Here is an 11,397-nt window from a genome sequence, read left to right as displayed (position 1 = left end):
AGAATTTAATAATGCGCTGAATTTTTAATTTCACTTAAATTTATTTTTCAGACGGCAATTGAATATCCATTGAGAAAAATATTACAATTATGTATATACGTCCCAAGAAGAAAGATGTTATGAACAATTGTTTGATTTAGATAGAACAGTCTTAGAGAGGAGGTACAACGAGAACGTAATTTACGTATATACGTCATTTCCTACATATTTATTACAAATCTTAATTTACGATACAGAGATATAAGAGTTTCTTTTCTCGCGACTCGATGCAATTTGTAAACTTATGGAATCCTAGTTGGTTTATATTCTCACGAATGGAATATTGACAGATGCGATTGAGATTTGTATTACTGTATTGCGAAAATACATCACGTCGTTGCTCTCAAGTTCGTTCGCGGAATGCGATTACTGGAGCGATTTTACGATCGCGTTGATCTTCTCGACGCACTCCTCCTTCTTCTTGGCGATCGCCGCCTCCGCCTCGACGAATTGCTGGCGACCAATCTTGCCCGGGACGAGTTTATCCACGTACAGCGTCTGCTGTTGGTTGTAGAGCTCCTTCAGGGAACGATCGCACTTTTGCAGCTCCTGCACGCGATCGTACACGTCGCCGGATTCGCCCTTCAGCTTGTGGGCGATCTCGTTGAGCGCGCCGATTGCCGCCTTGTACTCCTGATTGATGCCCTTCACCGCTGCCAGGAACGCGTTGGCATCTTTGTTAGTCTTGAGATACGCCAGCTGATCGTCCAGCTCGTTGTAGGATGTGACTCGACGATCCTGAGCGGCCAATATCTTCTCGCACTGTCCGGCGATCCTCAGCTTACTCTCCGACGCTTCGTCCTTGTCGATCGAGAAGTCCAGTCTCACGTATATTATGACTAAAAGGAACATTAGGTACAACGCTACCACAACCAGCAACGGCTCCTGCAACATCAGCAGACGCGGGAATGTATACTTCAACCTGAAACTTTGGATATGATTCTCCACCAGATTCTTCTTGGTCACCGATACCACCGGACGCCCGGTGACGTCGAGATACGTGTAGTGCAGAGAATCCGTCAAGCGGATCGTGGGATACGGTAATTCCAGCTGTATATTCCTCGCACCCTCCGGCAGAATAATCTTCAGAACTATCTCATCCACGATCATATCGTCGAAGATGTGATCCAGCAATCTCATCTCCAATGTGTACTCGTCTCCGGAATGAAACAGGTACTCGTAACTGGGTACGCTATAGCCGATCGTGTAGCGAGTCTTCCAGCCACCAAACAACGGGAATCTCGGCCGCAGATTCAACTCTACGGAGTCCTTCTTGATGCGGGTGTGCGACGTGGAGATGTTACCGATCTCGTCCCTGTAATAGATATCGGAGGCGGCTGCTGGTAGGACGGTGTCGAAGCTCTGGATGCTGGCCTGTCCAGACTTGGATTCACGAGCGTACTCGTAACGAGAGAAGGAACCTTTCAGCAAAGCACCAGTATGCAGGAGATCAATATGCTCCTCGACAGCGATATTACCCCAGTGAGAGATCTCGATGGTTCTCTCGAGCCTGGTCACCGTGAGAAACTTATTGTTGTTCTCGAAGTGCACCGTCAGCTCTTCGAAAGCAAAAGGTGATCGCTTCTCAAATGGTCCGTAAGCTATCGCTGAACCGGTCTGGGAAACAGGTTTGATCTTGGCGTAGCTTTCAATGTTGCGCGATGGCAGAGCCACGTAGGTCGTCTGTTTGGTTACAGCGTAGGGTAAATAAGCGTACACATTTCCTGCGTACTTGACCAGCTGTTTCTCCTGCTGGGCAATCTCCTTAGGATGCGGTACCAGCTCGTGCGTGAGTATCGTCTCCACCTCTATGGTGAGAGTGCGTCGAGGTGCCAGATTGTTGGCGAGATCGATGGAGTAGAATATCTCGTCGCGGTGTCCGTCGACCGTCTTGGTCAACGGCGTGACCTTGAGCTCCAGTTTACCTGGTTCCACGCGCGCCGAGATGTAACTCAGGGACTCCCTCTGCGAGCCGTCCAGGCAATAGAGAAAGCGCTGGATGGCTCGATCCTTGTTATTGTTGTCCAGAATCACGCGGGTGGTGATCTTGGTCAGCTGGGATTGCAGATCGATGTGCCGCTCGACGTTCCTCACAACCAGGTCCGGGTCCACGAGATCGGCGGCGTGTACGAGCGTGCACGCGTAGAGCGCGAGGACGCATATTAACGCGCCCGCGCGAGCACGAGACATCTTGGGTGTCCTCGGGATTCGGGGTCTACGGGATTCCGGATACCGACGGTGATAACACGCGCTATCGACCGGCGTGTGCTACGTACGTATGTGACATAAACGTGGCCGTTTATCTATGGAAGTTCGCGGGCATATATCGATATATACGGACGTGGCCGGCATCGGCGATCACCGACCGCGTTCTCAACGCAAATTAAAGTTGTGTTCGAAAATAGTCTGTCACTTTTGCACTTTGCATCGCCATCTGTCACTTTTTGCTCCTTCGTCTTTTCTCGGGATTATTCCGATCTCGAATAAATTTAGTCGAATAGCAGATCATGATCGCGATCACGTTAATTGTAACAGAGGGAAACAATTAAACATTTAAACAATATCGAGATTTTTTTGTCCGAGAGTTTCGATCGATGAACTAAAGGCCGTATCACACTACGGGTTGCGGTTCATAATTGCGGATTGACCAATCAACCGGCGAGCTGCTTTACTCCGATTGGTCAATCCGCAAATATCAACCATAAGCCCAATCGCAATCGAGGCCGCAACCATAGTGTAATACGGCCTTAAGACTGGCCAATCATGATCATTCCATTTTTCATAGGAATAGCTGCGATTGGTCAGTTTCAAAACTATGAATGTTAAATCCTATGATTGTGGTAGCTTTCCAGGAAAAAAAAAAACAGATAAATACAATGTCACGCAATTAGTTATCAAATAAAGAATTTTTAAAGTCTCGAAAATTTTTACAATATATTTGACAGCCAATCGTGCATTTTTTTGCTGGAAAACGCCCAATCGTATGATTTTGTGTTGGAAATTTCCTTAAACATTTGTTTTATATAAAACAAATTTTCTTATCGAATATCGGATGTCGTGCATGAAAAATTGGATGCAATATGAATCCACCCTTACGCTCCAAAGCATCGTTTTATTTTTGTTAAGGGCCCCACACAATCAAAAATATAAGGAACAGGAACAGATATTAGCGATTAAAAATAAAGAATGAGGAACAAGGAGCAGTTCAACGTATAATAAAAAATATAAGCGATAGGTTTCTTAGCTAGTACACACCACATAATCTGAAAAATTGAAAGGAAAGTTACTTTAACAAAAATCAAGTCAGTTCCTTTTTTTAATACTTGTTCTCCGTTCCTTATATTTTCGATTGTACGGGAGGCCTTTACTTATAGCGTTTTCGAATGAATGGTTTAATCCAAACTCGATCAATTAATCGCTATATTTTACTATGAATTCAAGTTTCTCATTGGCGGAGACGATGATTGAATAAGGACAGAACACGTTCATAGTGCTAAAAGCATGTTCCCCGAAACCAGCTTAAGGCCGATATTACATTTGTCGTACGACCAACTTTTTAAGCGCATTGATTAGCTAATTTCTAGAGACTCGAGAAAGTTTCTATTTTGCAGCCAATCAATATGCTTAAAAAGTTCGTCGTATGACAAATGTAATATCGGCCTAAGCCCGTATCAGACTACGCATTGAAAACTAAAGATTGAAGATTAAAGATTGGAATTTGACTAATCAGAAGAAAAGGAACTAAAATTTCTTTGTTCTAATTGATCAAATTTCAATCTTGAATCTTCAACCTCAATCTTCAATGGGTAGTCTGATACGGACTTTAAAGCCCGCATCAGACTACGCATTGAAAATTGAAGATTAAAGATTATAATTTGACTAATCAGAAGAAAAGGAACTAAAATTTCTTTGTTCTAATTGGTCAAATTTCAATCTTGAATCTTTAACCTTAATCTTGAATGGGTAATCTGATACGGACTTTAAAGCCCGCATCAGACTACGCATTGAAAATTGAAGATTAAAGATTATAATTTGACTAATCAGAAGAAAAGGAACTAAAATTTCTTTGTTCTAATTGATCAAATTTCAATCTTGAATCTTTAACCTCAATCTTCAATGAGTAGTCTGATACGGACTTTAAAGCCCGTATCAGACTACGCATTGAAGATTAAAAATTAGAATTTGACTAATCAGAAGAAAAGGAACTAAAATTTCTTTGTCCTGATTGATCAAATTTTTATCTTCAATCTTCAATCTTCAATGCATAGTCTGATACCGGCTTAAGCGGCGTTTACAATAGAGATTTTAAGCCCTAAGTCTTAAGAAATTGACTAATCACAGTCGAGTATTCTTCTCATACTTGACTGTGATTGGTCAACTTCTTAAGATTTAGAGCTTAAAATTTCTATTGTAGACGCCGCATTATCAGACTACGCATTGAAAATTGAAGATTAAAGATTAGAATTTGACTAATCAGAAGAAAAGGAACTAAAATTTCTTTGTTCTAATTGGTCAAATTTCAATCTTGAATCTTTAACCTCAATCTTCAATGGGTAGTCTGATACGGACTTTAAAGCCCATATCAGACTACGCATTGAAGATTAAAGATTAGAATTTGACTAATCAGAAGAAAAGGAACTAAAATTTCTTTGTCCTGATTGATCAAATTTTTATCTTCAATCTTCAATCTTCAATGCATAGTCTGATACCGGCTTAAGCGGCGTTTACAATAGAGATTTTAAGCCCTAAGTCTTAAGAAATTGACTAATCACAGTCGAGTATTCTTCTCATACTTGACTGTGATTGGTCAACTTCTTAAGATTTAGAGCTTAAAATTTCTATTGTAGACGCCGCATTATCAGACTACGCATTGAAAATTGAAGATTAAAGATTAGAATTTGACTAATCAGAAGAAAAGGAACTAAAATTTCTTTGTTCTAATTGGTCAAATTTCAATCTTGAATCTTTAACCTCAATCTTGAATGGGTAGTCTGATACGGACTTTAAAGCCCGTATCAGACTACGCATTGAAAATTGAAGATTAAAGATTAGAATTTGACTAATCAGAAGAAAAGGAACTAAAATTTCTTTGTTCTAATTGATCAAATTTCAATCTTGAATCTTTAACCTCAATCTTCAATGAGTAGTCTGATACGGACTTTAAAGCCCGTATCAGACTACGCATTGAAAATTGAAGATTAAAGATTATAATTTGACTAATCAGAAGAAAAGGAACTAAAATTTCTTTGTTCTAATTGATCAAATTTCAATCTTGAATCTTTAACCTCAATCTTCAATGAGTAGTCTGATACGGACTTTAAAGCCCGTATCAGACTACGCATTGAAGATTAAAGATTAGAATTTGACTAATCAGAAGAAAAGGAACTAAAATTTCTTTGTCCTGATTGATCAAATTTTTATCTTCAATCTTCAATCTTCAATGCATAGTCTGATACCGGCTTAAGCGGCGTTTACAATAGAGATTTTAAGCCCTAAGTCTTAAGAAATTGACTAATCACAGTCGAGTATTCTTCTCATACTTGACTGTGATTGGTCAACTTAAGATTTAGAGCTTAAAATTTCTATTGTAGACGCCGCATTGAAGATTGAGATTGAAATTTGACCAATCAGAATAAAGAAATTTTAGTCCTTTCTGATTAGTCAAATTCCAATCTCCAATCTTTAATTTTCAATGCGTAGTCTGATACGGGCTTAAGGGTGACGTGTCTATGTATCGCATCGAGGGTATAAAATATACGCGCGATTGGTCACGCGGCATGGTGCCGGAGCGGGCTGGCCAATGGACGCCCGGATCGATCGTGGCAGCGCGTGAGTCGTCGATGGTAATGACGGTGGGGGTTGGAGGGGGCGGAGAAACGCGGAAAGAGATGGCGCTCATTGTTGCGAGAGTTTGGCGGGTTAACGTAGCGGCGATTGTCCGATCTATCCCTTTCGTAGTTAATGGTCGCCGCGAGCCGTCCGCTGGAGAGTGTCGTTCCGATTTTTCCTACGGAAAACACTGCTTCCCGTGGGTCCATCGTCGTCGTACGCGTCGTCGCAGCAGCGCAGTAGGAGCCCCTTTGGTAATCGCGCAACAATCTACAGGCACGGTAAGTTTATCTTTGCAAAAATCTCTCTTCTCGGTGACGGCAAGCGCCACACGGTCGCGCCATCGCCGATGAGAGAGATCGGCTCTCTCTCTCTCTGTCGCGAGGGCCCGTGCAAAATCCGGCACGTGGTCCCGTCTCTCTCTCTCTCTCTCTCTCTCGGGCCTGGCCCCGTCCGTACTCGAACGCGATTCGCGTGTCCGCTGCCATATAGTAAAATACATGGAAAAATGCGAAGCTAGCCCGCCAGAACGCGCGGTCGCGACGCGGCGTCATCGTCGTCGACGACGGGCGGCATCGCCAATCGCCATCGTCTACGCGCGTTCCTTCCTCGCCGTGCCCGGCGCAAAAAAAGCGCAGCGCGCGCGCGGCGTCACTTCACGGATGCCATCTTCACGTCGCGCGGCGTTACATACGTACGTATCGTACGCGCACATACACATACCGCCGGCTGAAATGTGGATGGGGCCCGAAGGGGTCGCGGGGTGAACACGGAAAGAGAGAGAGGAGAGAGAGAGAGAGAGATCGAGCAAACGGATCCGAGCCAGCCACGTTGTACGGCGTCGCGAAGACCGTAGGAGGATCGTCGTCGGTTGAGCGAGCGTGGGAGAGCGAGTAAACGGTAAAAAAAAAAAAACAAAAAAAAAGAAACCCGCCAACTATTCGATACCGCGGAGTTCGTTGTCGTCCAACGGCATTGGGTACGTCGACGTACCCGACGCCGCCGTCCTCGTGTGTCTCATTCCTCAACCCCCGCCCCCCACCGACCCCCGCTTATCCTATTCGCCATCATCGACGTCGCGCGAACGCCCTCGCGACACGCGGGGCACACGTGTGCGCCGCGTTTCAATCCCATCTCGGCCGTATAATAATATACAGTGGCGTGTGCGGCGATACGGGCTCGCGATGACGCGAGAGGGATGCCATTTTATTAACGCGTTTCGCGTGCGCGCCGCTTCGATCCGATCGGCGCTGTGCGGAGCAGTGGCCGCGCCGCAGGCCTCGTTAACGCTATTTATCCGGCCGGCGGCGCTTCCTGCGAGCGAGTTCGCGTTCGCACGGCCTTCTCGCTGATAAAGTGCGCATTCACCTGCGTGTCTTGCCCTCCTGCCCGTCTACCTCCTCCTCCTCCTCCCCCCCTTCTCTGCCCCCGCGCTCGCTCACCGTTCATCGCACTTCGTGCCCGCGCGCGCGCGCGTTCCAGGAGGTATCTGTGTGCGACGAAGCGCGCGCGTCCGAGCGCGTTAGATATGGCAGATTTGTCCGCGAATCGGGTACTCTCGGTCACGAGTACGTGAAATTCGATCGCGATTTTTTTTTTTTTTTTTCCCACAGCGATTATATCATTGGAATTCTGTAATTTGGATAATGATATATAGGTTTGGAATTTCTTCGATATAAACGTGACAGGTTTGAGAAGTCTGCCGTGAGTGTGAAACGATTCGAAGTGTGATATATTGCTTGTAGTTTATATATGTAAAATTATAAATTAAGTAAGAATAAAACATGATGCGAGATATATAAGTAAGCAGAGTACATTACGGCAGAGATTAATATTGCAACGATGTTTGAATAAAGTAGAGATTAAAATATATAAGAGTTGAATAATATCAGATAAATATAATTGAATATGTATAATTACAGATTAGAAGATGAGTTCGAGTGCGTGTTACAAATGTAACCGTATGGGCCACTTTGCACGGGAGTGCCCACAAGGCGGAGGTGGTGGCAGAGGAGATCGCGGACGCGACAGAGATGGTGGTTTTGGACGTGGCCGAGAGAAGTGCTTCAAATGCAACCAATTTGGACACTTCGCGCGTGAATGCAAAGAGGATCAAGACCTTTGCTATCGTTGCAACGGTGTTGGACACATCGCTAAAGACTGTCAACAGGTTTGTATGTTGTTGTGACTCGAGTAGATATTTCCAATTGTCAGCAGCATTTTAATATTCTGTCCTGCCTGCAGTGGATCTTTGTGGTCAGAGTTGGGAACTCTGCGCAAGACAGACATAGAGACTGTATCGGACACAAATTCATAATATTTTTTCTAACAGGGACCGGAGTTGAGTTGTTACAATTGCAACAAGACTGGTCACATGGCGCGCAGCTGCCCGGAGGGCGGCAACGACTCCGGACGCTTTGCCATGCAGAGCTGCTATAATTGCAACAAGACGGGCCATATTGCTCGCAACTGCACCGAGGCCGGTGGCAAGACTTGCTACATCTGCGGCAAGACCGGTCACATAAGCCGCGAATGCGATCAGGATGACAGGAAGTAGGAGACAACCGGAATCCGTGCCGCTCGCTTAACGATAACGATAAGCCGTTCACCGTCGCGCGCGCCACTACCGGGAATTGTAGCTAGGTAGGGATGATGCGGACGTATCTCGTTGACGCGTACAATTTGTAGAGGACGCGTATCGCCGACATCGTCGTCGTCGCCATAGGCGTCGTCGTCGTTGTCGTCGTCATAATCGTTCGAATTGCCACCATATACCATGCTCCCAATTCCCGGAGGCCAGCCCCAGCCCTCCTCGCCCTTTATTCCCAAATCTCCTTCCCCTCTCTGCCCACCGTTGTTCTCTTCGCAAGGATTTTTTTTTCTTAATGATGTCTTTAAGTTTTTATTGCTGTTACACCGACATACATCAACATACAATATACATTGTATTGCTACGTGTGAATGAGCGCAGGGTTCATCTCCTATAAACAACACATTTAACATTTACATTATTACACGTACATGATAAACACTTTCTACACAAAGCATACATATACACATCTATATAATATTATGAACATTCGATTGAATTAGAATGTAGAGACACGAGTCCTCTGTCCCCCTGACCTTCGAACTGTCTCGTATGCGCATTGTTTTCCGATGCAAGATGTATGGATTTTCAGAAAGTTCTAACATGTAGTCTCGCGAGATTCAATGCGTGTCTGGCGATATTCGCACGGTTCAAATATAATTCGCAAGATTTTCTCTTTTACGCGTTCCCTCGAATTTGTTCGAACCAAGCAAATTTTACAAAACGACTAATATGATGAAAACGTAAGAAAGGAAATAAAAGAGCAAACTGATACTCGACGCTCGGGTAAACAAAGAGGAACATTCTTTTCTTTTTTTTTTTTACATTGACACGGTTTATGAACAAGTAATCACCAAGGCACAGGCTCACGTCGCAACAGTTTTCGCATCCACGCATCTTGTATTCTCCGGTCCTCCCTCTCGAACTCTCTAGCCGACACTCGTAAATCGACAAAAGAAGGAAAGAAAAAATGAATTCGAAAGCGAGAAATGGAAGAAGCGAGAACACACATGCCGGCCCTGAATGCATAAAAATAAGATTTAGTAACGCTAATTTTTAATGTGTAAGGATGTAATGAGGATCTTGCCGAGCAGTTACTATATGTCATTTTTGCCTTTTTTTTTCTTCTTTCACCATTTTCTTCTACCATATATCAGATTTGTCTAATTCCGTACAAGTACGGACAAAGCAATGTATAGTTGTAGGATTGTCAGTGTTTACGGGTTTATATACAGTTATACCGCGTCTTTTACTCGCCCACCCCGACTTCAACGAAGTAGGGCGAAAGAGAGAGAAGACGTGCACTTTCTACGTGGTTTCATCAAACGTAAAGGGAACGAAACGCAACTTGCGATTTAATATCAGTATAATATGTTCGAAACGATCGCTACATTGCGATATGTGCGTATATATACATATAAACACGGTAGTCTGTACAAGTTGGTACATTTTGTACGTACAATTATATAATTGTTAATAACATAGATTCATATTGTTTATACTATCGTCGTTCATAGACATTCGCTGTTGATGGACATGCGACAAACGAAAGAGGAGTTCTTTCCTCCTTACAGGAGAAAGAATGTACCAACCTTACTATATCCTTACATGTTGCTGAAAATACTTCGTTACTAGATATATGTATATATATATATATGCGCATATGTGTATACATATATTTATGCATATGTGCAGGAGCTGTATTTTGTATTGTAAAAAGCTAGCTTATACTCTGGTCGTTGCTGGTGACTAATTCCGACGATACGATTCTTCTTTGTATTGCCATGAGAAAATTATATTTTTCATGTATAGAGAGTACATGTTACTGAGATCGATATATATACTTTCTTCTTTTCCTATGCGTAACTCATAAGTTGTGCAGGAGCAAAATTTGTAGATACGGTCAAAAGAAACGAAAAAAAAAAGAAGAAAAAAATATTGCGATGAATTCGAAGGAAAAAAAAAGACTATCCCTGCCGCCGCGCGCGGGGATAATCACTTATACTCGACGCGAGTACAAAACGAGATTTTTCTTAAAAGAGAAAAAAAGAGACTTGTGAGCGGTCACGCGAAATCATGTTAAAGAGAGAAAGAGAGAGCCGCGGCGCGCAGTGTTCATAAAGTAAAAAAAAAAAAAAAACGAAATTAGAATAAGAAATGCGATTAGATTTCCGACTACCGATTTTCCAAACAATACCGGACCACGTTTACAGTAGAGTGCGACACACGCGATATCAACTCAATCATCTGGAAGCCGGGGCAGCGAGATATCTTTATTCAGATCTGAAAGACGGATACGCGCGGACATATCCGCGCGCGCTTGCGGATTCAGTGGTTTTACCAGCAGCGACAATTGTGTATTAACGTTCAGAAGCCAGGCGTGCCTGACTATCTCGATGGAAGGAATGATCCCGGGTTAATCCGCCGTCATCTGCGGCGGCGGCGCCGCGCTCGGGAAAAATATTTCGTGTAGTAAATCCAGGTGTCCTGCAACACAATTTTATACACTTAACACACACGTTCGGGACTTAATTAAATCCGGATCTCATTGCGTAGTTTCGGTGTGCTAGTGCTCACGATGCGAGACTTGGAGAGGATCAAACAAATTGTACTTCGCGCTATTATCGGACTTCGCAGCCTCTGGTGCTATCGCCTCGGTGCACGGACATGCGTTGGACCAAGTCCTCCGTGAGTGGATGACGACGAAAGATTGGAATATCTTTCGTGTTATATTTAAGGATCTTCAGCAGTTTCAATCAGACAATTTAAATCAGGATCCTTTACTCTCTCGATGGCATCGAAAACTACGATGTTACGAAGTTGTTCCAATTTTTCGGATGTCTTTAATTTAAGATTTTTCTCAGAGACACTTTTTTTTACATATTCTCTGGCTGGGAACGTTTTGTAAGAGAGAGTACTCTGCGTTGATACCACTGCTT

The 11,397-nt window shown here is 43.7% G+C and overlaps 2 protein-coding genes across 6 annotated transcripts; one reads left to right on the top strand and one right to left on the bottom strand.

Annotated features, from left to right (window-relative positions):
* Positions 1-16: 16 nt before the first annotated feature.
* LOC138933451 (ribophorin I) lies at positions 17-2,414 on the bottom strand. Its single transcript, XM_070296168.1, has one exon. The coding sequence runs from the start codon at positions 2,227-2,229 to the stop codon at positions 406-408; it is 1,824 nt and encodes a 607-aa protein (XP_070152269.1). The 5' UTR covers positions 2,230-2,414; the 3' UTR covers positions 17-405.
* Positions 2,415-5,978: 3,564 nt separating this feature from the next.
* Positions 5,979-10,603, top strand: Cnbp (CCHC-type zinc finger nucleic acid binding protein). Of its 5 annotated transcripts, none has more exons than XM_070296087.1 (3): positions 5,979-6,149; positions 7,791-8,038; positions 8,201-10,603. In XM_070296087.1, the coding sequence occupies exons 2-3, from the start codon at positions 7,799-7,801 to the stop codon at positions 8,423-8,425; spliced, it is 465 nt and encodes a 154-aa protein (XP_070152188.1). In that variant the 5' UTR covers positions 5,979-6,149; positions 7,791-7,798; the 3' UTR covers positions 8,426-10,603. The 5 variants fall into 5 exon arrangements, with proteins under 5 accessions (XP_070152188.1, XP_070152196.1, XP_070152204.1 ...); XM_070296095.1 differs by lacking the exon at positions 5,979-6,149 and adding an exon at positions 6,591-6,768; XM_070296103.1 differs by lacking the exon at positions 5,979-6,149 and adding an exon at positions 7,155-7,572.
* The last annotated feature ends 794 nt before the right edge of the window (positions 10,604-11,397 follow it).

The sequence above is a fragment of the Polyergus mexicanus genome, unplaced genomic scaffold (assembly GCF_030449975.1).
Source record: "Polyergus mexicanus isolate NDT 795.1 unplaced genomic scaffold, iyPolMexi1.0 SCAF_1, whole genome shotgun sequence".
Taxonomy (NCBI): domain Eukaryota; kingdom Metazoa; phylum Arthropoda; class Insecta; order Hymenoptera; family Formicidae; genus Polyergus; species Polyergus mexicanus.
This window is presented reverse-complemented; position numbering and strand designations above follow the sequence as displayed.

Bases quoted from the DNA above. Each gene is read 5' to 3' on its own strand.
- LOC138933451 (XM_070296168.1), bottom strand. From the start codon at position 2,229: ATGTCTCGTGCTCGCGCGGGCGCGTTAATATGCGTCCTCGCGCTCTAC.
- Cnbp (XM_070296087.1), top strand. From the start codon at position 7,799: ATGAGTTCGAGTGCGTGTTACAAATGTAACCGTATGGGCCACTTTGCA. The intron at 8,039-8,200 runs GTTTGTATGTTG...TTTTTCTAACAG, and splicing joins TCGCTAAAGACTGTCAACAG to GGACCGGAGTTGAGTTGTTA.